Source organism: Zosterops lateralis (genome assembly GCF_965231275.1).
Source record: "Zosterops lateralis genome assembly, chromosome: 2".
NCBI classification, from domain to species: domain Eukaryota; kingdom Metazoa; phylum Chordata; class Aves; order Passeriformes; family Zosteropidae; genus Zosterops; species Zosterops lateralis.
In genome coordinates this window covers 30,691,905-30,715,707 of record NC_139763.1, presented here as the reverse complement: position 1 = coordinate 30,715,707, position 23,803 = coordinate 30,691,905, and the positions used below count along the sequence as shown (strand labels likewise).

Here is a 23,803-nt window from a genome sequence, read left to right as displayed (position 1 = left end):
TTCATGGGAAAAAGCCCTGGTTTTTTCATTACTATTCTCAGATATTTCTGTGGTTTCCAAGACACCAGTAACCCCTTCCATCTTTGCTGTCATATGAATCTCCATCTCCAGCCTTCACTAAGACAGCAGACTGAAGGACATTGGTAGTGCACTCTCCCTCAAACACTGGCATGGTTCTCCCAGGCTTATCTCTAGTGACTCTGGTTTTATCCCTTTCCACTTTCAAACTTAGTTCAAGGCTCTTTCAATGAGCCAGCCCTGTTGACTGCTGTCCAGAGATCTTTTTCTCCCTTTGAGACAGGCGTACCCTGTCTGTTGCCAGCAGGCCTGCTGTCATGTGGACTAAAGAATGACCAAAACCCCCAAAATTCTGCTGGGGGCACCAGGCTTAGAGCCAGGTATCGATCTGCTGACTCTTCCTGTAGAAACCTAACAAAGCGTTTTGCATCAAAAAAACTTTTGCTTAATCTGTGTTTTATTTGTACCCTGAGTTCACAGAAAGGCAGGTGAGGACCAGCTGCAGTGGCAGCAGTACTGCAGCCTTGCTTTGCAAGTTCTCCCAGGGAATTTCTTTCCCTTTTTGTTTGCCACAACTTGGTCTGTGAAAGCCTGTAGTGCATTACTGAAGAGTGGTGAACGTGTTTTGACTAGTTTTTGCAAGGCACTTGGTGTGTTCTTGAGTACTTGGTAAAAAGTCATTATTGGAGAACACACAGCCTCCATTTCCTTAATGCTGTTCTTTTCCGTGGATTAACCTATGAGCTGAATGTGTTGCATAATGGCTTTTCTGTTGCCTGGCCCTTTCACATAATAAACATGTTGGCCACAAGCTTTGGGAATGCAACTTACATACTACCCAGGTAGCAACAGAGCAGAAATGACATTTATTTTGATCCTTCTTTTAGTAAATAAACAAATAAATGGCTCTGTAATCGCTGAGACTGGGCAGTTGTTAATGATTCTGGTATAGAAAGGGTTGTTAGTACAGGCTTGGATTTCTGAGTCAAACTCCTGCTGACAAAGCAGAAATAGTTTGAGGTCTGAAAATACTGCTTGAGTATTTGAAAATAGTTGTGTGGACACAAAGCTGTTTACAGATCACTCGCTGGCCACCAGCCAGTTTCTCAAGGACAAGGTGGTTTGGATTTTTTTTTTTTTTCTCTTTAGAACCACAGATGTACTTGGCAGGTTATCAGAAGATAAAAATGCTGGAAATAGTCTCCTGGTGCGAGTCTTCATTTAATTAAAATACATTCAACTTTAGGCTAAATGTTACTTGCAAGCAGCTTGGTAAAATGTTTTGGAATTTGTTCTTATGTATGAGGTTACAATATAAGGCATGATCCCTACTCTTTTCAAGAATGCTTCTTACTGTAGTTCTCTTGCAGCATACTTCGTGCTCTACAACATGTGCTTTAGTTTCAGCAGTTTCTGCCTGGCAAATTCTGGCTTCCTAGTCCATAGTGGCAAGAAGATGTGATTAAATGAAATTGGCATTGATGGTGTTTGTAATGGCTAAAGGAAAGAGGATTGAAGAACAGAATATCCCAAGTTGGAAGGGACCCACAACTCTTGGAGTGTCTCCCCTCAGAAGGAGAAGCAAAAAGCTCAAAACCATGCAATTCCAGCCTTTTCTGTTGTGTAGGGTAGCACTGGAGAAGTATTAATAGTTGAACTGGAACTTATATTTTTATATATATACAGATATATCTATATAAATAAACGTACATTTAAGAGTTCATTAACTTTTCTTCTTTAATGCTAATGTTCTGGAATTTTTTTAAGGCTGCCAATGTGAAATCTTTAGTTTCAACCATGTTGAAATAAAATTCATTAAATAGCCTGATTTCCTTGCTCTGCTCAGCTCTGTTGTTCTGCTGGGAAAGGTATACTTGGAAATAGTTCCCCTTCCCCTTGCCCCTCATTAATATTAAGCTAGCAGCTCCTCCCCATGTTATATGTTTGTTAGCATCTTATGATGCAGCTAGACAAAAGGTGGGACTCTTGATGGGGGCAGCTGTATGGGGTAGTGTGTGTTGAGCTCCTCTGTGCTGCAGCAACCCCAAAAACATACTAAAAAGTGAAATAAAAAGCAGCAAAGGCTATTGTTCCCCCTTTTCCCTTTCCACTATGTCTTCAGCATTTACAATGAGGTTTTGTGCCTTCCAAAACAATTGCCCCATCCATTTAGCATTCTTGAAATAAGAGAAAAAGTTGATTTCCACTTATTACCCCTCCTTGCTGCTCTCCAGGAGGCTGCTGTTGCCTCAGGCAGCCAGGACCTGAAGCAGCATAGCTGACACTTGCTGTCTGTGACTGCTGGATGCTGCCCAGGGAGGGACACTGACCTCATGCTGCCTGGAGATGGCTGTCACCCATTTCTCACAGCAGGTTTCTTTGACAGTAGATGGAATGCAACAAGGCTGGTAGGGTGTGTGGGTTTTTGTTTTTTTCCTTCTGTCATGGTGTACGACCTCTGACAATGCCCCCTACAAGAATGCAGGCTGCTTGCAACAGCAGTGGTGCATGGAAGTGCAGTGACTAACTAGGGCTTGATTATTATTTTTTCTTCCCCCAAAGAAAAGTATGTCTTTTGTGGCACTTCTGTGGCCTCAGTGCCTAAATACTTAAATTTGTGGAGGAAGACATCTCACCCCCTCTTTCTGAAGGGTTATGCCCAGCACTGAGGTGGTTTCTCTGCAAGTTGGTGGTAAGTGTGAGAAAAGTGAAATGGACGCAGACTCGCCTGGGTATATAGAGGGCCTTGGTCACAAGGTGTCACTTGCTTCTTTCAGTTGGAAAGCTCTGCACATCCAGGGTGATGGTTAAATGTCAATATGAATTCATTTAAAAAGCAGTCAAACAAAGAGAAGCAGCCCCAGGCTTTTTCATCTAGGCTTATTTTGATGTCGCTCTGCAGAAGGGCTGGAGAGACTCTGCCCTTTATCTGCCATCTCTCTCCCTTTCCTACTCAGTATTTGAGGAATGAAAAACAGGGAAATATCTAGCCTTCACTTGGTAAGGGAATGTTTTGTGCCATTGGAGGCAGGAAATGTGTAGCTTTGAAGGGATCCCAGTTGGCTGACTGGACTGCAGTTGACATGACTGGGTTAACAAAGAACCATCCATAGTCTTAAACTGCACAGTTGCACTCCTCTTAACTTCCCCCTTCCCCTGCATCCCCTTCTTTTGCTATCTTTTTTAATCTATTGCCAGGTGAAATGTTTCTGTGGCTGTGAACTGGAACTATCATGAACATCAGGCCTCAGGCAAATCTTTCAAAGCTCCTTGGGGAATTGGTGTTGTTTTCCAGGTGAATTGTCAAGAGAAATGTCTGCCTTTGCAGTTCTCTTTCTGTCTTCTCCCATCAGACCAAAACATCTCCTGCTGATGGGTGCAAACTGCTGGGGAGCATGCTGGGAGTCAGCAGAGGTGCCTCCTAACTGAGCTCTGCAACTGACCTGTTGTTATCCTGGGAAAGTTAGATTGTGGCTTTCTGCCATGCCTTTCCCGCCATCCTTTCTCCCCCTCTCCCCTTTCTTTTCTTCCTATTTAGGCAATGAGCTGTTTGGGAGAAGGAAATGCCTCTGATAATGTATATCCAGCGTCTTTCACAGTGGGAAAGCTACCACAAAACTAGGAATCAAAGTGAAAAAATCAGTGAATAGAACTCTCTTTTTTTTCTTCCTGGTGGGAAACATCTTTTCACTCTGTCCCCAGAAGAACAAAACTGATAATAACTGTGTATCTTTCTGTGCATTATTTCACAGAATGCAGTACTATGCATGAGTAAATTGTCATTATTATTTTTTCAATAGACAGTTAGTGAGCCTGTGGATATCAAAAGCAGGATAGAGAGTATGTTATTTTCTATTTTGCTTTCCAGGCATTTGATGTCAAGAGTTAGACAGAAGGAAAACACGAGAGCTCTGTCCTGTCTTTGACTTTAATGGTGACCGTCTTTAATAGCTCTGGTTGGTTTGGGTTTAGAAATCATGTAACAGGATGACTTCTTGTGTATTTCTGCAGCGATTTTCCATGTTTTTGTACTGAGGTTTTTTTTACTCATTTTTATTCTAGAAGTAGTTTTCGTGCCAGATAAATATTATCCTTTTTGTTTACGAATTCATCTCCATTGCTGGAGCCTATGATTATTTACCTTACAGAATGCTGTATTAGTAGGAGCAGCATAATTTTGGTCACAAATGCAGTTAGGTAGACTTTTTGCTTAAGAACACTTTATATTTAAGTTTTGGGTTTTGACTGAGGAGGTTGTTTTCTCTTTGTGCCATTCTGTCTTTCTGCCTGTCAAAAATAAGTTCTGTTTCCTCCACAAGCACTACTCCCGTTGCTTTTCACAGGGTAGACCTGGTCTTTTCAGGGAGTGGAAAGAAATGCCATGGAGAGTCCAAGTTTTCACAGGGCAAAGTTGGTTGGTCTACAACTTTCTGTGCTGGCTAGTGACAAAAAGAGCTGATGGTAAACATGACTTGGAATAATAAGTTATCATTTATTGCACTTATTAGGGCGTGCAGCCTAATAACAGAGTATTGCTTCATGGCCTGTTGCCTCAGGCTGGAAGGAGTTAAGAGTCAACTGAATGAGAACCAAAATGGAAAGTGAAGTTTGGCATGGGATCATTGTACAGCACTCACTACTAAGAGGTGGAACTGTGGTGAATTTTCACTTGATGGCATGTCTAAATCTGATCTGCTGCTCCTATGTGCATTGTGGCAACTGAAATTGGATTAGTAGTGTTTTTGTTTGTTTGTTGTTGTTGGTTTTTTTTTTCTTCCCCAGATCAATCCCTCTTCTTTTTACAACTGTCAGCATAGAATACTGGGAGCTGGGAGAAGTTTACCGAAGACTTAATTGTGTACAGTGCACAGGATAATCCAAACTTGCAAATCATGAGTCACAAATGGTGCATTCCTTCCTTAATGTGTGATGTTGCCCCATATGCTACTTCCATGCCATTTTGCTGGGGAGTGAGCTTCTGGGAGCAGCCTCCCAGAGACACCTTAATACGCAGGTCTGAAACTGTGTTAGTAGGAGAATTACATTACTGTGACATAAATATCTTGGATAATTGGGGAGAGGGGGAAGAGGTAAATTAGCTGATAGAATTTCTTTTGCACTTCATTTGCATAGTTCTTTGATAACATTAAGGCACAAGAGAAAAAAAGCACCATGAAAAACAGCACATAACACCACTTGCCTTTAAACCTTTCTAAACTAAAATTTTACAGTAATAATCTGTGCAAAGGAAGAAAGAGGCAAGAAGTAGGTGTATTAACTGACTTGGAGAGTGTGGGAAGGCTTGAAATTTATAATGTTCTGCAGATCTTGGCAGTCTACCACGGATTCCCCTTGTCCTCTCTGCTTTTCAACATGCACAAAGCCCACTGAGATGAGAAATAAACACCGTATTTGTTATCAGACGTGACTAGTGACTAGGAATGTGCTTAAGTAGTGGATTCACTTTAAGATCCAGTTAAATGCTGCAGATTTGCTGTGTTGATGAGAACTACAGCTCTATGTAAATGAGCTTGCAGTCATCTGCATGAGAAGAAACAGGACAAGATTTGAGGTTGGCATTCTCAATTCCATTGACTTCCTCATCCCAACAGGCCATTTAAAAATGCAGTGGTACAAGTAGCACTCTTAAAAATATTCTTATGCTGCTTCCTTGGGAGGATAAACCAAGTGCTTTAATATGAATAGAACCATGAAATGAGGGAGAGAAAAGTGGGGAGAATGTGTAAGAAACAAGAAGCAGTTCAGAAATTTTGGTGAATAAAATCTTAATGTGGTCTAAATGAAAGGAATGTGTTGGTGGGCTCATTTCCATGGGGATGAGCTGACACTGCTGATGTTTTCTTGTGGTTCTGATGCTGAAACCCAGTAAGAGGCAAACTCTCACTCCCAGGATAATGTAGCCTTTTCTGCCTGTTGCTGCCACTATTGAAAAAACCTCTGCAGCTTCCTCAGTCCATTGGCTCTGGAGACAGTCACCTTATGCTTAGCAAGATGCTTCTAGGTTGCTGTTGTCTTCATTGCACATTTCATATCCGCAACAACGTTCTGGCTATGGGACAGTATCTTGTGATCCTCAGCTTCTGATATTTGGCATCTAGCAATATTTTAAGAAACTGCTGTTTTCAGTTAGCATGGGGCTGCATTTTGCAATATTGCAGAACTTTTCAGATGTCCAGATGGTAATTGCCAACAATTTGCCTGGAGAAACAGAGCTGCAAGAAGCTCTGTCTTGCCATGGGGATGAGGATCCCTGGATGCCCTGAGGGGCTGTGTGTCCACACTGTACTGAAGCAGAGGCCTCATTCTGCATGACGAATGTTATCCCAGTGGAGCAGTGTTGCTGAGATATGGTGTCTGGATAGAGCCTTGTTGGTTACTGCATTTGTCAAGTGCCCTGTGAGCAGAATTCAAATGAATTTTAATCCCAGGAGATTGAGTTCAGAGGGTTTCTCCCATCTATGATTTCTGCAGTTCTTTCTTCACATTCAGTCAACGTTGCAATTTTATTATGACTCTTTTTTAACACAGGCAAATTTTTCCAAAGCAAAAGCTGGCTATGAAAATCTGACGATTGGTTTCCAAAATGGGAATGCTTAGCCATTTCATGTTGCAAGCAAAATTATATCAGCATGTTAATAGTTTGACAGGTCTGTTCTTGAACAGAACTGTTAAGCAGATAAACAAACAAACAAATACTCTGCTCATGCTTATATGCTGTGCTTGTAATGTTTGTTTTTTTCCTGCCCTCTGAAAATATTTTTAATGAAAAGAGTGTGACTTCAAAATGTCTTTTTACTTCTCTCATATAAATTAATGTCATGCAGGCCATCCCTCCTCCTCCCCATATGTTGTAGATTTTTAGAATATGAGTGCTCCATACATACAAAAAGGGTATTTGGAGTAATTTTAAACAGTATTCTGAAGTGACCAGGGTTCAAATTTGGTCTGGGATACTGAGCAGACCACACTTCCCACACTCTGCAGTTCCCTTGCTTTCAGTCCCTTAGGAGGATTATGTAGAAGCCTTTCCCCTCCCAGAAGAAGCAAAGTGAAACATGAGCAGTGGCTGTGTTCTGCCGTAGCTGGCCCCAGTTTTCATAGGGACGCTCATGGAGGCACCAGCCGGATCCCGTAAAGCTGCAGGGGAAGGATGGTAGGGGCTGGTGCACATTAGTCATCCCGAGTGGGCCAGTCTTACGGGGAAGAACATTGACTTCAGAAAAGCTGTGAAGTTGAGCACTGGGAAATTTTAGGTGTCTCTCTGAAAATAGCAAGCCCACCAGTAGTTAGTAGATTTAAAAAGTTAAATAGATCAAAAATGCCATGAAAATGGCATCATGCTACTTCTCTCTTCTGCATGCCACATTTTCTGCTTGAGTATGTTCTGCCACCATTTTAGTACCTCCACTTTGCTGCAGAGTGAATGGGGAACTGTATTTCACTGCTTTTTTTAAAAGAGTTTCTCTCCTCAGACCTCCTTAATGTTGTGAGGGTTTTTTCCTCAGAGATGTCTTTGTTTCTCTATTATCTTTAGCATATTCTTTTTGTATTTAAAACTGTACTTCCCATGTCCTCGGGCTTTCAAATTCCTTCAACAAAGCTTTGGAAAATGGGGGTAGAGGTGAGAGTAGGCATTTTTCCACCTCAGTGTAAGCCGGTTTCCCCTCCTTCCTTGTGGGATGGTAAGTCTTGAAGAGAAGACCACAGGCTTTTGTCATTAGGCAGAGGTCCAGGGTGGGAAACTGGAGTTGGAAATCTCCTGGGCTTGCTGAAAGACTTTGGTTCAAGAAGTAGTAAGGTCAAGGTGAGGTCAGTGTTGGCTACCGTGCATGTTAAGACCCCTAACTTTGTTTCAAAATCAAAACCAGCTTGAGACCAAGCTGTAAAAAGAAATGCCTGCAGTAAAGCAAGTTTACAGAGCAAGCAAAAGCCTGAGCACAGTAATGTATTTATAGAAAGCATGTGGATTGGTTAGTAAGGGGGAGAGTGGAGCACAAGAAGAGTTGTGGAAGAAAGCTGAGGCAGTGAATTCTGCATTTCATCTTTTTGAATCTACCAGCAATACCTGGCCATTACCTCCATGGAGGGCATCATAAGGTGTGAAAGGGTCAGGATTTCTCTAAAGAGACTAGTGGTCTGGGATGCCAATCTCAAAAGACCCTGTAAAGAGATTAATATGTTAGTCCAGGCAAAAAAATACACTATTCATGTCCATCATATGGGTTTCTGCCTAGGAAACTCAGAAATTGGTAAGGAGAGAAATAAAGGATCTGTGACTTCAGTTAAATGTTCCATTGAGTTCTTATCATTATTTGTGATAAAAGTGCAGAAATTTAATGGGCATACCAGTTGCTGGACAGCTTGGCTGATGCAGGTAAGAACCTTTGGAGATGGTGCCTGGGAAAGCAGTTGGGAGACTGGGCTGTTTGACTGGCTTGGGTTAGACTGCTGGGTGTTACACTGCTGAGTGTTAAGTGGAGAGCTGGAAAATACCAATATTAGGACCATTTCTAAGTGGCTGTTTAGAAAAAAAAATACACAACAGCTAATTGATGTCTCTACCTTATGTAAACATACACTAGAGAGAAAAAGGCTTTTGTTAGAAGTCAGCTGAGGTGAGTTACAGCCCACCAGGGCTGGAGGGGCCTGCCATGCCGCTTGCCTCCCAGCCCTGTGATCTGCATCCTGCTGGCTCTGGCTCTGTTTCCACTGCAGAAGAAACCAGTTTAATTTCCTGGACTGCAATCCCCTGCCCCACCCCGCAGTTTGCTTTTTCTGTGTTAACTTTCTGCCATTTTAGTGATCTCAATCAGCTTATCATATGATACAATGAGTGCCAGAAGGAGCTCTGTGCTCCTGGGAGAAATATGTGACAGGAGGCTGGAAGGAGGCAGAGGAAGGAAGGGTAGGAGCTCCCTGCTGCAGGAGCTGGGATCTATTAACTCAGCTCCAGCTGTACTGAGAAACTGTACCCATACCGTGGTGTAGCTGAAGGGAGATGACATCTTGTTCTTGTCTTGCCATTGTGAGGCAAGCAAAGAGAGCTCTTGCAGGTCTGATGCATCCCTTGCAGAAAACCTCATGTTTTTCACTTGGGAAGACTAAACCAGTGAGAAATGTCTGTAAGCCCTAAGCATGGGCTAATCATGCTTACTAGGTGAAGCATATAATACATCACCTAGGTACTAGGCATTGGTTCATAAAAATAAAATATGCAACACATGGAATTTATTCTGACATGTTAATAAACTATCATTATGGATGACGAACTTTGCCAAAGTAAACAGAAGAGAAGCCGTGAATATAACCAGTTTGTACTTGATAATCATCATTTTAATGTGGACAAAAAGAAATGGTACTAAAATATGAAGAGGAACACTTTAAATTTGCTATTGTTTTAGCCATCTAGAATATTTGTAATATTTCCTAGGAAGTACCAGAAGAGTCCAGCATAGCTGGGGAAAACTCTGTGACTGGAACTCTTGTCCAAGTGTTTTGCTCTGTGTTAGCTGAAGGGATTTGTGAGATGCTGGCGCTGACTGTTCTCTCTCTGTCTTACTCAGGGTCGCCATGTCAAAACGGGTCAGCTGGCTGCCATCAAAGTCATGGATGTTACTGAGGTGAGTAGAGGAACCTTCTGCTTTATTAGCAACATGTAAAATTTAATAATTAGATGATGTAAGGTTTACCTCATATTTCTGTTGAAAGGCATGGTCTTTGCCTGTGAATGTTTGCTCTCTGCTTGCAGGACCTGACCTCTCCAGTCCATCTGCCTGAGATTTCTGTGTACCTCTGTGCTGGGGTGTTTGGCCTTTACAAATTGCATTGTCTAGTCCCAGGGCATACGGATGCATGTAGCACTCTCTTTGCAGAAATTTCTTGGAAGAAGGGGAAAGAGTTCAGATTGCTTGCTTCCCACTTTTTTCTCTGAAATGTATCATCTTGCTTTTACCAAAAAAGAGGTGTCTGCTTGATGTAGAGAACAGTGTTCTCCCTGGTACATCTGCAGCCTACAGAAGGTATATATTCATTCAAAGGAATGAGTCCATTGTAATTCCAAGAAGCCAAAAAGCAGAAACATCTGCAGGAATGATGAGCAGGTTGCCAACAGAATTCAGCAATGTAAAGTAGTTGTAGTAACTGACCCATGGGGATTTACTGTGGGACTTTAGATGGGAAAAGGGGAAATTAACCCAGTCAAAGAAATAAAAAAATATATGTCCATGTTTGAATCCTTGTGTGTCTTGCAGATCATGTTGTTCAAAAAGCAGTCAGTTTAAGTTAAGTCTTCAAAACAGATGAAAAAAAGCATGGGCTTCTCCCTGTTACTCTATTTGTGTTATATAGAGCTCCATTCACAAATTAACAGCTTCAAATTTAAAATCAAATTAGATCCTCCCATGTGATATCTGCAAAGCTTGACTGATTTTGCTCTTCTGTAGAGAGGTTGTGCCTTTTCAAACTGCCATATTCTTCTGTGCTCCTCAGTTACACAGGGGAAGTAATTACATTAATGTGTGTACATTGTACAGAGCAGGGGGTCCTTGGCTGCAATGGTTATGGCAAGCAAAACTTCTGCAAGAATACTGCTTCAGATTATTTTATAGCTTAGTGTGTGTATAGGTGCAACAAGTAAAAATGGCCTTGGGCACGAGGTCCCAGATAAGTGGTGGGATGTAGTGGGTAAACAGGCAGGAGAGGAGAAAAACAAGAGGCAGGGTTAGGTCAACTGATAGGACTTCAGTCTTATCTCTGAATCTCTAGTGATCAATGGGCAGTGTGGCTGCTGCTCTCTAACTTCAGCTGCTGTGTCTGCCAACAGCTAGGTATTCCTTTTTTTGTCAGATGGCTTGATAAGATCAATTTTCAGCTGAAGTTTTTCAAAGGCTGCCTTCATGAGGAGGCAATGCTTTTTTTGCTGCAGCTAAAAAGCAGAGAAACCAGAGAAGAATGAAGGTACATTGACGCACAGTGAATGTTCTTTGCACAGCAAATGTTCTCATTTGTGCAGCAGTTTTACACAGGGCAGCTTGCTGGACTGTGCATGACAATGGCTTCTTCCATAATACTAAGATTGGCTCTACTGAACACTCCCTCTGTTTTTAATAGCATGTATTAATCATAAATAGTTGTAATAGAGAGGTTGCACAGAAAAAGGAAAACAGTTGAAAAGTGCCGTCTATAGTATGGTTAAGCTCATATTGCAGGAGATAGCTTAAGTTCTGAAACTTACTGTAATTTTTGTCTGGTTTGGAAAAATAAGTTGTATATTGGCACTCTCTTTTATATCGTAATTGCAATGCTTTTTTAGGGGATGAAGGGTAGTCAGAGAGAGGAGTTTGGAGATGTTAGCCCCATGCAGCTTAAAAGCATTGTCATTCCTACCAGTGGAGCTCATGTGTTTTTGCTTCAAAGTAAAGAGCTCACAGACACTAAAGATATGTAAATTCTTCCAAGTTGTACTTAGTCAGCTCCACTTTTTAACACCAGGCATGGGTGATACTGTTGCATTGTTCCATTTTCTCAGTGGCAGATGTGGCTGTAGGATGTTCTAGTCCAGCCTTGCTTGCTGGTTCCTTGCCCATTTCCCAACACTTGTGCTGACACAGCTGCCTTGGGGCCAGGTGGTGACCTGGATCAGTGAATGGGCTCTGGTTCCAGTTTTAAAATACTCTTACTCCTCTTCCTGGTTATTTGTAGCCTGGATTGGTTCATTGATTGAGTTCAGGACATGATATTGCAAACTCTGGTGTGGTTGCTATGAAGAAGGTGGCATGAGACTGGAAAAGAGCCACTGCTGGCCATCAGGGAGAAAGGGCAGTAGCTTAAATTGATGTTTCTGCCAGAGATGGCCATATCCTCAAGCCATAGCTTCAGTTCCTCAAGGGTTTGTTTCACGAACACCTCCTTTGCTGGCAAACAATGCAAGTCCATCCTGGTTCTAGCTCACCACAACTTACAGGGACAGTTGGAGGAGAAAACATGGGGACAGAGAAGGCAGTGACTGCCACCCGTAGCACTGTTCCAGAAGAAATGCCAAGGGAACCACAGCCAAAAATTCACCTTTTTGCCTGCTTTAAGAGCTACAGTTAGATGAACTGCTAATGGTAATATCCATGCCCATGGAGAAAGAAGCTTGAATGGAAACTTTCGCAAAGCTGAAATTTCGGTTTTCTGATGAGTGGTTCCTTGAAACTGTATGTGATGTGTGCCTATGTGCATATTTTATTGGCAGTGTTATGCCTTTCGCTTAAATTCAAGTGGTGCCATGGGAGGTATCTGATTATTCTGACTAACCTGAACTGAGAACAGACACAAGACTTCCTTTCTTCTGGGATACCTCTGATCCAGTGCTTGCTTTGCCAAATGCTTAACAAATTAGAAAACCTAATGTATTGGCATGCTCTGTGGGCACACCCCAGATTTTTGGTTTTCAAGGCCATGATTCTGCAACTCACACATTGCTCAGGATCAGTGAAGTTATGTCAGTTCTGGGCTGTAGAGCTTTGATCACCCAAACAGAAGGGGTGTCAAAGTCAGAGTGAGTGCTTTCCTTAAAAAGTTTTGGTTGGCATGAAGAAAATGAGGTAGTATAACCTCTGACTAGAGGCGTTGGAAGCCTACAGCACTGTAGTGCACATGGCACTGTGGAAATGCTCTTCATCCTTCTCATCTTTTCTTGTGGTTTTCTCTTCAGATTTTAATTTTGAAAAGAATGGTGGCAAGGATGAGAAAAGAGGAGGTGGGCTGAAGCCTATCAGCTTGATCTTTGAATAAATTATGACTAGTTAGTTCTGCTGCCTGAAATGTTGGGGAATGTTGATGTGCATAAAACTTCTCTGCCTCTTCTACTTTCCTCCTTTCTAAACAAATAAGGGAAAGACTTAGAGGACTGGATCTTTACAGATATTTAGATCTACAGCCCTAAAGCAAGCATTAATGGAACTGTGAGACGTAAAGATCTATAGGTTTTGCTACAGAATGGTGCACAGGTGGGTTTTCTTTTCACTTTTGGAGGGCAAAGCTGCAGTGCATGTAGGCTGAAAAAATTTCACTGGAGCATAGAATAAATAAAAACAAAAAACCCACCAGTTCTCATCAATGGAAAGCTATTCTTATTCCTTGTTGGAATGAGCCCAATGACCGTAAAAGGGGAACAGTGCAAACTCTCAGCATATGTGCACTTTAAAAATTGTTTTACAAAATCTACACATGTAGGATGAATCTCATGCTGCGTGCTTGTTGTGAAGGAGGCATTATATGTAATCTGTCATTATTCTTGCTATTGTAAGGTCTCTTCCTTTTGTGACATTGGTTTGGAGAAGGTGATGTTCAGTCCGTGTTGATCCCTTCTACTCACTGACCATACTGTTAGGTTTCCATGATTGCAAGATTGCCGTGCCTCCTAAGATTTGGCAGTCTCTGTTCAGTTAGAAGAATCTGTTTTCTTGTGAAGCAAATAGCATTTAAAACCTTAGCAAAGCTTACTTGGCAAATCTCCTGCATCCAAGCTGTTAACTTGCATTGCATCCTAAAGCTTGACTCTGCTTTAACTGCTTTGGAGCCTTTCCTTGCAGCTACATGGTTGTTTCCAGTGTCACTCCTGTGTTCTGCTTCCAGCAATGCTTTTCTCTTTGAAAAGTTTAGTAACTGATTTTGAGGGAAAAACACAATTGCTTCTCTTCTGTTTGTTATAACCCCTGACTCTGCTGCTTCTTCCTCCTACCTCTTCCCACACACACTCTTGGCATCCCTTGGGAAAGTTTTCCACATGCCTTTTTTAATAGCAGCATTTCTCAGCTCTTGTGCCCAGTGTTTCATGACTTGTCCAATCTAGTCTGTGTAAAATTATGCTAAGTAAACAACTGGATACTGTATCCTGCTGATTTATGAAAGAAGTTGGATTGCTTTTGGTGCTTGCCTGTCTTGCTATTTCTTTGTGTCCTCTGCAGAAAAATTAACAACCTCAGACCAAAGCCTCTAGGCCTGCAGAGAAACATGGCACATCTCCCATACCTAGACAGGAAAGGTTCCCTTTGCCATCTTCCTTACTCTGCTGACTGCTTATTTCTGTTTACAATAGGAAAAGTCACTTGTTTGTTGTGAGTCTTTATCTTACGGCCTGCATGGCAGTATAAACTACAGTCATGTGGATAATTTTTCCATTTTTCATAGGACATCTCAAAGCAGTCTGCAGAAAAACTACAAAAAACTACAGAAACTGCAGAAAAACTACAAAAACAGACAGATAAATAAAAATGTGGGTTCCCACATAAACCTGAAGACAAAATGAGGGGAAAATTAAATACTGAGCCAAACCAAAAGTTTGCCCTATTATGTATGTTCTTGTTTTCCCTGTGAAGACTCAAAGATAAACCATGGATTTTAATCTGTTTGAAGGGAGGAGGGAAAAAAGTTCATGGCTTACTCCGGAAAATTGGGAAATACAGATCCTATGGCCCTATGCAACAGAACAGCTGAGTCAAGCCAGCCTGGAGAAGCTGAATAAGAGCCATCCTTTTAGAGATCCTTTAGTTTAGAGATATGAGTGCAGTGCTTTGCTGCAGTGCATTGCAGTGCTTTACCTGGCTTTATCTGGCTTAGTGCAGTTTCCTGATAAAGTACTTATGTACCAGTCCATGGCTGTACTTACTGTGACGTTAGCCAAAGCAAACCTAAAGTCACTAGAGTTACAAAAGCCTTTGCCCTTCCAGTGTTTCATAGGAGTAATTTCTTCTTAATATGGATTGGGGAAAATGGATGAGGGACCTAAAAATCCAGATTGTTCCATGGAGAGTACTGACATTCTGCTTGCTTGTCCCTGAAATAAGAGATCGCTTGCTACTAGTCTGTACAACATTTTGCAGTCTTTGGTTAAACAGTTACCTGGCAAAATAAAGAATCATTCCATGGAAAAGAAATAAATAGGAAAGCTATTTACAATCTTGATAGCCCTGCTGTCCAGTTCTCCTGAAGCTGATTAACCTCTGATCTCTTTCAGGGATTAGGAAAAAATCAAAAAAACCCAAAAAAGCCAAAAACAAAACAAAAAAACCCAAGAACCCAAACCAAACAAAAAGCTGCTGGGAACTATATATTGCAGTTCAGAGGAGTTGGACAGAGTGGTCCCTTGAGCTGTAACATCTGGTTTTGGAGAAGGTCAAAAAGAGCTAAAATAGTCTTGCAGCCAGTAGGGCAGCCTTTTTTGAGCTGCTGAGCATTTGTATAATTGACTATTTCCTTCTTTAATTGAGATCCCTCACCTAGCTCTGCTGCATGCCCTTACCCAGCAGCTTGGCACAGTTCTTCCCTCTGCTTTACCATGGACCTGGTGCCAGGAGGTTCAGCCTGGGGTGCTGGCTGATGTCTGTGTGGGACCAAGCTCTGTTGCAGCTCCATGCTGCCCTTTTTCTGCAAGACTCCCGTTGGGGTTAGACAGAGGTGGTTCTGTCCATCTTTAGGGCAAGGGCTGTGTCTAGAGCCTTGCAGGGGTGCCAGACATGTTGCAACACCTCTGCCCTGGGTGGCTGGGAAATTTCTTCGATTGCCAGCCCACAGTTCTAACAGAGTAGAATGACATTTAACGATAAAGAACCTTTTGTCCTTAAGAGGAGCAGTGACTTTATCTCCCAACAAGGCAGATATGTCTAACACCTGGTTTAAGTCAGAGCTGCAATTTCTGGACACAATCCAAGAAAATTCCTGGAGCAGTGCTGGCACCAGTTTGGGTAAAGAGCAAACTTTCACACTCTTCATCTGATTATTCAGGTGGCTAGCAAGATTGTCAGGCTGGAGAAGCTTTTTTGGAAAGGGGAAGATGTCTGGTTTAATGCAGTTGCAAGAAGACTCAATAGGGAGCTTCACAGATGGTTCGAGATCAGGGCAAAAAGCTGTGGCTGTTACCAAGCAGCTTGGAAAATTATACTGCTGGAGAGAGCTGATGTTGAGCACTAAGGCTCTGCATTGCTGTGTCTCTGTGAAGAGCAACTTTACACTGATACTATGTGTTTGAGGGAAAAATTGGCAAAGGGGAGAGAAGAAAATAAATGTAAAACATTAATACCTGCTTGTTTCTCTGTCTGCTTATTTCAACATAAGTTTTCTCCTTATGCAAGATTTCCACCTGAGAGGAAGACGGTTTGCATGCACAGTCTATCCTCAGTTGTCCTTGTGGGCATACCTCTCTATATATTTTAACAAGCTTGTTTTGGAAACCTGACTGTTTCAAGGCTGAAATAAACAGCTGTTTTCCTTTTGCCATGAAGATCCTTGAGGGCACCATTGCAGCATCTTTTAACAGCAATAGAGCTTTAGCTGTAAAAGCTTCATGGTGCTCATTTAGTAGGATTCCTGTTGAATGGCTTTTTGAGTTTAGGCTGGGCAATGGCTTCATACTCAGAGTTGATTGTGGAACACAGTGTGAATAAAGTGTAAAGAAAGCAGTGTTACCTCTCCCTTCTCCTCATCTATATGCTTATGTCTAATGTGCAAGGTTCTTGTCCTGTCTAGCAGAAAATGTTTTACCAGTGCTCTGTAAATTGATATGTAGTTTAGATGACACAACCTAAAGTTATGGCCACATAAAGGGAACTTTGCTGTAGTTTGGAGTGTAACTACAAGTGTCTCCTTTGTTTTGGGGAGACAGCTTTAAAATTTTGCTTTTACCTGGCTTTAAGAGAACCAGATAACACTCTGCTATAGCAGAGCAGACAGTGCTCAGGATATAATTCAGCTGTGGCACCGAGATCTGTATGTGAGACCACGTGTTTAGTATTGGAGCGTAATGGAAAGGACTACAGCTGACTTCTATAGGCAAAAGGGCAGGATTGCATATTAAGATCTCTCTGCAAGTCTTGAGCTCTTTGGACAAGTCTGGACTTGTTTAAAAAATTCTTTCCTTTGGTTTGATGGTGCAGCAGCAGTGACACACTGAGAAAGAATGAGTAAGTCACCTAGGTGAATTTGTTGATGTCTGTTACCATCCTTGGGCACTGTACCTATCCAGGTGGGCAATACTTAGCATTTAAGCTCTTACGGTCTGCCTATTTTTCTTCAGTCATTAGGCTTGATACCTGAAGTTCTGCTGTTAGCATTGACAAGGATGACACGTGTTCGTATGTATACAAATGACTGCTAGCATCAATCTGTGTCCTGGACTCTAATACTTACAGTGGTGAAGGCTCACTGTGGATAGCATGCAGATTCTTTCACAGCTGAGATATTTCACCTACCAGTCATGCCTGCTCTAACATGAATTTGAGCAGTAATAACCTGTGCAAATTCTAGTGATGGAGCATTTCTTCTGAGCCAAGAGGAGCATTTGTACAGGTGGCCTCAGTGCAGGTGGTTTGCCACTGCCTTCCCCAGTGCCGTGCTCTCATTGTCTCAGCTGTCTAAGGAGGTTCAAGTTTTGATGGGAAACAAATGTTTTGTGTGTAGTTAATAGCAAAAGGCATGGGGCTGCATTTTATATAATTTCTATCAGACACAGAGCGCAGCTCAATTTACCCCCAGTGAGTCAGACATACTGTCTACTCCAGGATAATAAGGCAACCCTGTCAATACAGTGTTGAAGCATGTGTGCCCTTGCCAGTTTGGACAGAGTGAAGCCAATAAGGATTGTGACAGAGCATTGTGCTTTCATTTTTGGCAGGTTTCTAGGCTGATCTTGGGTCTGCTGAGTGTCCTTCCTGTCTGCATAGGCAACCAGAATATCCCAGGTCCAGTATAAGCAGCTATCTTTCAGAGATGCACTTTAAAATCTGGCTTGGGCATTAGGATCAAAATCAGAGGCATTAATTCTCTGTTTATATTAAAGGGGATATATCTGCTTGAAATGAAATCTCTCTTGACTGTGTTTAATTGTATTTTCATAAGCTGCACCTGCCTTGTGGGCGCCTCCTGTTTTTGCTGCAGCATTCCATATTTTTATCTTGACTTCCTAAGGAAATGAGGCTTCTTGGTGATACTGAGTGTGTCCTGCCTTCTTTTCCACCAAATAGCATTTGGATCTGCTGGTTGACTTCAGCCAAGTTTAGTGAAGAGGAGAAATTCCGGAGATACAAAGTCCTGACAAGTTATGTGAAAACTGGCAGGCTGCATGGAGAAGGGAGGGGCTGAAATTTATAGCCTCTGCTTTGAAAATGGTAGGCAGACCTTAGCCACCTTCCATTATCAGTCAGCTGGCCACTGTTTTGCAGTAAATCACGAGAAGATAGATCACTTCATTTTTATTTAAAGAAAAAGTTCTGTGCAGTGTAGCACATGCAAACTACTTTCAAGCATTTTAAAATCTCCTCTATTTCCTTCTTTAGTTTATGGGTCCACAAATCTCGTACTGTACATTTGAGATTGTCCTATGTGGTCTCTCTCTCCCCTCCTTTCTAAAAGTGCTTATGTATCTGTAAAGATAAAATAGCAGTGTTATTCTCCAACATTTAATGAGACAAAAATGTTTTTCTAAGTCCCTTGACAGTGCTTCTTTTGCAAGGCACAGTTTGAATGATTGTGTATGGAGTTGTTGGCTAAAATAAAGTCTTAAAGCCCAGCTCCTGAATCTAGAGATTATGGTAGCAAGTGCTAATGCTTGAGGACCTGGGAATTCATTGTACTCTAAGCTGTTTGTAACCACAATAAACACAGCCCTTGTGCCTAAAAGCATTCTGCTTCCCCTGTGCCCAATCTCTTAAATACGCATTGGAAAGCACACATTTGAGCTAGTGTTAAAAGAGCCTTGGAGATGCTGTGCAAACTAGTTTAGTCGATCAGTGTAGGAGAGGATTCTATTTGTCTCCAGAGCCCGTAAGTGTCTCAAATCCTTTCCAACAAGGCTCCTGTGTACATACCTCTAGATAAAAAGTAGCCTCTCTGTCAGAAAACAGTAGATAAAGAGCAGAAAATACTTCAGACAGAAGTGCAAAGGTGTTGTCATTAAATTGCAAAGATTGGTGCTTCATAATAAGCACACGGTTTAGTCTTGCTCTCTCTTATTAAGATCCTGCTCCAAGCATGATTAGAGCAATGGGAGTCTGGCCACAGAGGCACTTTTTTGTTGTTGTTGCAATGTTTACCTGTTCATTTTTTAAATGTCAGGCTTTATTTCTTGAACATTTCATCAGTGTTTTGTTCTGCAAGATGAATCTGTGAGAAGTGAATAAGCTAACAGCAGAAGTGCTACTGAACCTCTGTGGACAGCAAGCAAGCAAGTGGGTTTTGTGTCTTGCCTCACATCCACCAGGTAAAATGGTAGTTTCTTCACCTAGCACGTAACTGGTGCAAAAGATGGAGGTGGGAGTTCCAATAGCCTGCTCTCTTTTGCACCTCATTCTGTAAGATGGTGGGTGCAAGTGTCCCTCTCTCTGCCTAGTGGAAGGGTCAGTTCCAGAAGTGAGCTTAGCTTTTGTGTGTTGGTTAGTGTATGAAGAGTTTCTGAAGTTTTTCTCTTCAGCAGGAGTATTTTCCACTGCAGCACCTTCTTCCTGAACTGAGTTTTAGTGTTTGATTCTAAATGTGGTAAGAACTAAGTGGAAATCCTAGTGTAAATGCAGCAGCCCACAGACCTTTGGATAACTATTACTGTCCTGGCTAAGCACCATGGCTCTGTCTGCAAGAGTAAGAAAGGAGAGCATTCGTGATCCCTGAAAATTATTTTCTCATGTGGAATGTTTTACTGAATAGAAATGTAATTGGGCAGAGAGAGCAGAGGTAGCAGGGAGAGAGAGCATCCTGGTGGCTGCTTGGCTCCCTCTGTGCTAACCTGTCGTCCTGGCCAGGGCTGCAGGCAGACAGGCAGCCCTGAGTCACTGCTGTGGAAACACTGATGCAGAGGCAGCATTATTACAGAAGGTTTTATTTGTCTCTTGCATATTTTACCTCAGCTCCCTTTTCACTAGCATTTATTGTAGTTGCCTCTCTTTGAGCCTGTGGGACAAAATCATTTTTATAAATGAGTTTGCTTTCATTCTGAATTTGTCTTTCTGCTTCTCTTACTACACTCCTTTGCAGCAATTTTTAAAATGTGAAACCTTGCATTGATTATAAAATGATGAGTCACACTGATTTCTAGATCAGAGGGGGCTGCATGGTCAAACAAGCCCGCACTCAAATTTGAGTCCCTAAGGGAGATGTCTGTTCCTATGTCAGAATTGCTGCTGCTCCCCAGTTCTGATTTAAAAGATTGGGAAATGTACCTAGCCTAGTCTTGATTTGCAACACAAATTTTAAGAGTTTGCACTGATCATGTAAAACTGAATGGATCAGCATGTAAATGCAAACTCAATGCCTACAAATGTAACAAACAAATGTGCCTACGAATGTAAACAAACTGTGTGTAAATTCAGGAAAATATTTCTCTCTTTGGCAGGAAAAAAAAGAGGAGTAGTTGCATTTTCTATTTGTAAATGTTCAGATGGTATCCTGTTGTTTTAACAGTGCTTCCTCCTGACATAGGTGTCTGTGGTCTTCCCTTCCCCCAGCATCTATCAGGTCCCGTCCCGTACTCCAGTGGCAAGGAAATATATGTGTGTATATATTTTTTTGCCCTTGGTAGAGCTGGCCAGGGGGTGGGTGAGAGGGGCCAGGCAGGATGAGGAGTGGAAGTGGCAGCTTCTGGGAGCTGGCCTGCGAGCAGCATCCCCACAGGGTTACAGCTGTGAGGCTGCATGAGGAACCCGCAGCCATCCCTTTGCAGGGCAAATGCAGGAGGAAAGTCGGCGGCAACACCTTTCCAACATCTTGGCTGCATCTTTCTCAGCCACCTGCAGTGACCACTGAGGGGCTGTTCGTAGTGCTCCAACCTGCAGATTTAGGAATAAAGAAGGGAGTGTAAAGGTCTTCTGCAGGGGTTCCCCTACCCTCTGATTCTTTCCACTGTGCAACAGGCTATTTTTAGTCTGCTTGCTTGCCTTAGAAATTACTTCACTTTCTGCTTTGGATGATTTCCATAACATTCATTGTGATTCTGAATTCCAGTGTTCAGGATAACAGCAGAGCAAAGAACCACTGTGTGGCAAGCTCAATTCAAACGGTGGAGCCAAAAAAGCTGGATGAGGCTTTGTAATGTTTTTTTGTGATGTGATTTGAGGGTGAGGATGTGTGATGCCAGCTGCCTCTGACATGGTGACCTGTGGGAGGCTGGCTTAGCTGAACTGCATTGTGGATCATGCCCCGTGTTTGCAGGCAAAGAGCCTCCTTAACCCTGAGTTTAACGGTGCTTTGGTTAGTGAATGGCAAAAGTAAACAACCCTTTAGTGGGCTAATCCAGGTAGCCAAAGTAGATCTACCTCTGAAAGACATCTGTTTGCTTTAAGTGAAGTCCAGAGTCAAAAGCCCAGCCTGCCCCTGCTGTGTGTGCTTGGATGGTACCATTGCTAATTCTCTGAATGTCACTCATTCTCCTTCCACACAGTAGTTAGATATGATTTAAATTGGCAGTTTGTCTTTAAAGTGATCTTAAGCTATATAAGGTGTTAGAGCAGGCCTTGCTGTGGGAAGCATTGCTCATCTTAACATTTTTTACATATGATACATCTCATTATTTGCCACTCTGACGTACAAAAAAAAATCATAGAATGAAAGAACCACCAAGGTTAGAAGAGACCTACAAGATCATCCAGTCCAACTGCTCACCTGGCACTATCTCTGTAACCCCTAAGCCACCAATCCACATCAGCCAGCACCAGATCCACACACCTGTTAGACACCTCCAGTCAGTGATGGGGACTCCACCACCGCCCTGGGCAACCAGTTCCAATACCTGACCACCTGAACAGTGAAATTTTTTAATACTTAATATGAATTGCCTCTGTGTCAGCTTAAGACTGTTTTCTCTGGTCCTCTCACTGAAGGTCCAGCAGAAGAGATTGACCTTCCACCTCACCACAACCTCCTTTCAGGCAGTTGTAGAGGGCCATGAGGTCCCCCCTGAGCCTCCTTATTCCACTCCCTCAGCTGTGTCTCATCGGACATGTTTTCTAGACCCCTCACAGGCCTTGTTGCCCTTCTCTGGACATACTTCAGCCCCTCAATGTCCTTTTTTTATTTATTTTATGTAGCTATTTCTGTAATAAATTAATTTCATACAGCTGGTTGATTAAGCAGACGAATGCAATTCTGTGGGTTTGGGCAGTGTGTTGCAGTTTCATAGGAAAGGCCTGCATACTTAGCATCCCTGAGGCAGTGCTGGATCCAGAGAGTGATGCAGACTGACTGGCAGTTAATAAGAAATTTTCTTAAATAAAAATGAAGATGTTTCTTCTACTGGTTTTCTCTGCAGCTTGATAATGCATGTGTGGAATATACTTGTGGGAACTCATATATTCAGGAGCTGTATATTTGGTGTAGAGTAGAGATTGGGCCTATTGCTATGGGTCAGTATAGATCAAAAAGTTGGAATTCAGTGTTTGAGATTGGGGGGGGGGAGGAAGATATTTAATATCAAGCCTATGTTATTATGCATTTTCCAGGGGTTTTGGGGGTGGATTTTTTTGTTTGTTCGTTTGTTTTGTTTTGTTTGTATTTTGTTTGTTGGTTTGGTTTTGGGTTTTATTTTGGGGATGGGGTAGGGGTGAGTCTTGATTGAGAACCTCTCTGGATAGATTGGTTCCTGTTTGGATTAGAGGTCTAATCCATGGTGGTTTACAAAAATACCCATATTCATCAGCCTTTGGAGGACAAACGGCTACTTAGGGCATGGATAAACAGTCACACATGGATAAACACTCTGCTTAGCATGGTTCCATGAGCTTTTCTGTGCTCCTTGAAACGTGGCCATCCTCACCTGGCGTGGCAGATGAGCAGTGATATCTTGTGCAGGTGTTTTTTTTGCATTTTGCCTCCTGATTGCACTCCTGATTGCTCTGCTTTTGGCCATCACTAGAGGGCTTCAGAGGGAGAAATCTGCTTGCCTCCCACACGATGTCAGGAGCCAAAAGTTTCTTCTGAAACCTGATACACAGCATTGTAGCAGAGACGTTTGACTTATGCTAACTGGTGTTCAGCAATTTTTTTGCATCTTTCGTTCAGGGAATTTCCTTCAATTTTTTTTTTCCTTTTTAAGCTTCTCTTTTAATTGTCTTTACAAGATGAATGATAAAACAGGTGTGGGGTAAGTAGGGCTGGTGGGCAGCTGACACCACTTAAAGGATTTTGCAGAGCCCTGCACTTTCCTGAAAGGAAGCAACTGCAACATGCAGGTTGTTAGGTGAGCATGGGCATGTGCTCCAGGCCAGCACTGTGGAGAGGTGGCCAAAACTGGGTTATGACTGTTGCATGGATGTACCTTCTATGGTTCCTCAGAAAGAGTGTCTGCTCATGAACCAGACAGAGGTGTGAAGTAATAAGGGGTGTATTGTATGAAAGAACTTTAGCTGGGCATCTTGCTTTGGAGAGGCTTGCCAACAAGTTGGAGAGCTGCCTTCAGCCAAGCCTGCTTTGTCAGGAAGTTTTATAGGTCATGAAAACCAGCCATGTCCTTTTTTTTCCCATCGTGCCCTGCCTTTATATGCAGCAGCACATATCAGTGCCCTCATCCTTTGTGCGTTGGAGCAGTGGCTCAGGTTAGCCCAGGAGGACTTGTGAGTGCCTCCAGTTTCTCTGTGGTGTGGGAACACTGAAGCACATAATGGCTGTGATTCAAAGACAAATGCTAGCTCTTTGCTACTGATCACTTTGGCAGAAAGCCCCAGATGCTCAGAGACTACAGATGGAGCTGTTTTGGGGAAGGATTTTTGTTAAAGAAAAAAAAAAAAGGCACCCACAACCTAAG

General features: G+C 42.4%; 1 protein-coding gene across 12 annotated transcripts in view; it reads left to right on the top strand.

The window, feature by feature from the left end:
* MAP4K4 (mitogen-activated protein kinase kinase kinase kinase 4) overlaps nucleotides 1–23,803 on the top strand; it is a 159,796-nt gene that overhangs the window by 66,543 nt on the left and 69,450 nt on the right. For all 12 annotated transcript variants that reach the window (XM_083854857.1, XM_083854862.1, XM_083854858.1 and 9 more), the window contains one exon: nucleotides 9,603–9,659. In XM_083854857.1, the coding sequence (XP_083710983.1) occupies nucleotides 9,603–9,659 (57 nt within the window). The remainder of the gene's footprint in view (nucleotides 1–9,602; nucleotides 9,660–23,803) is intronic.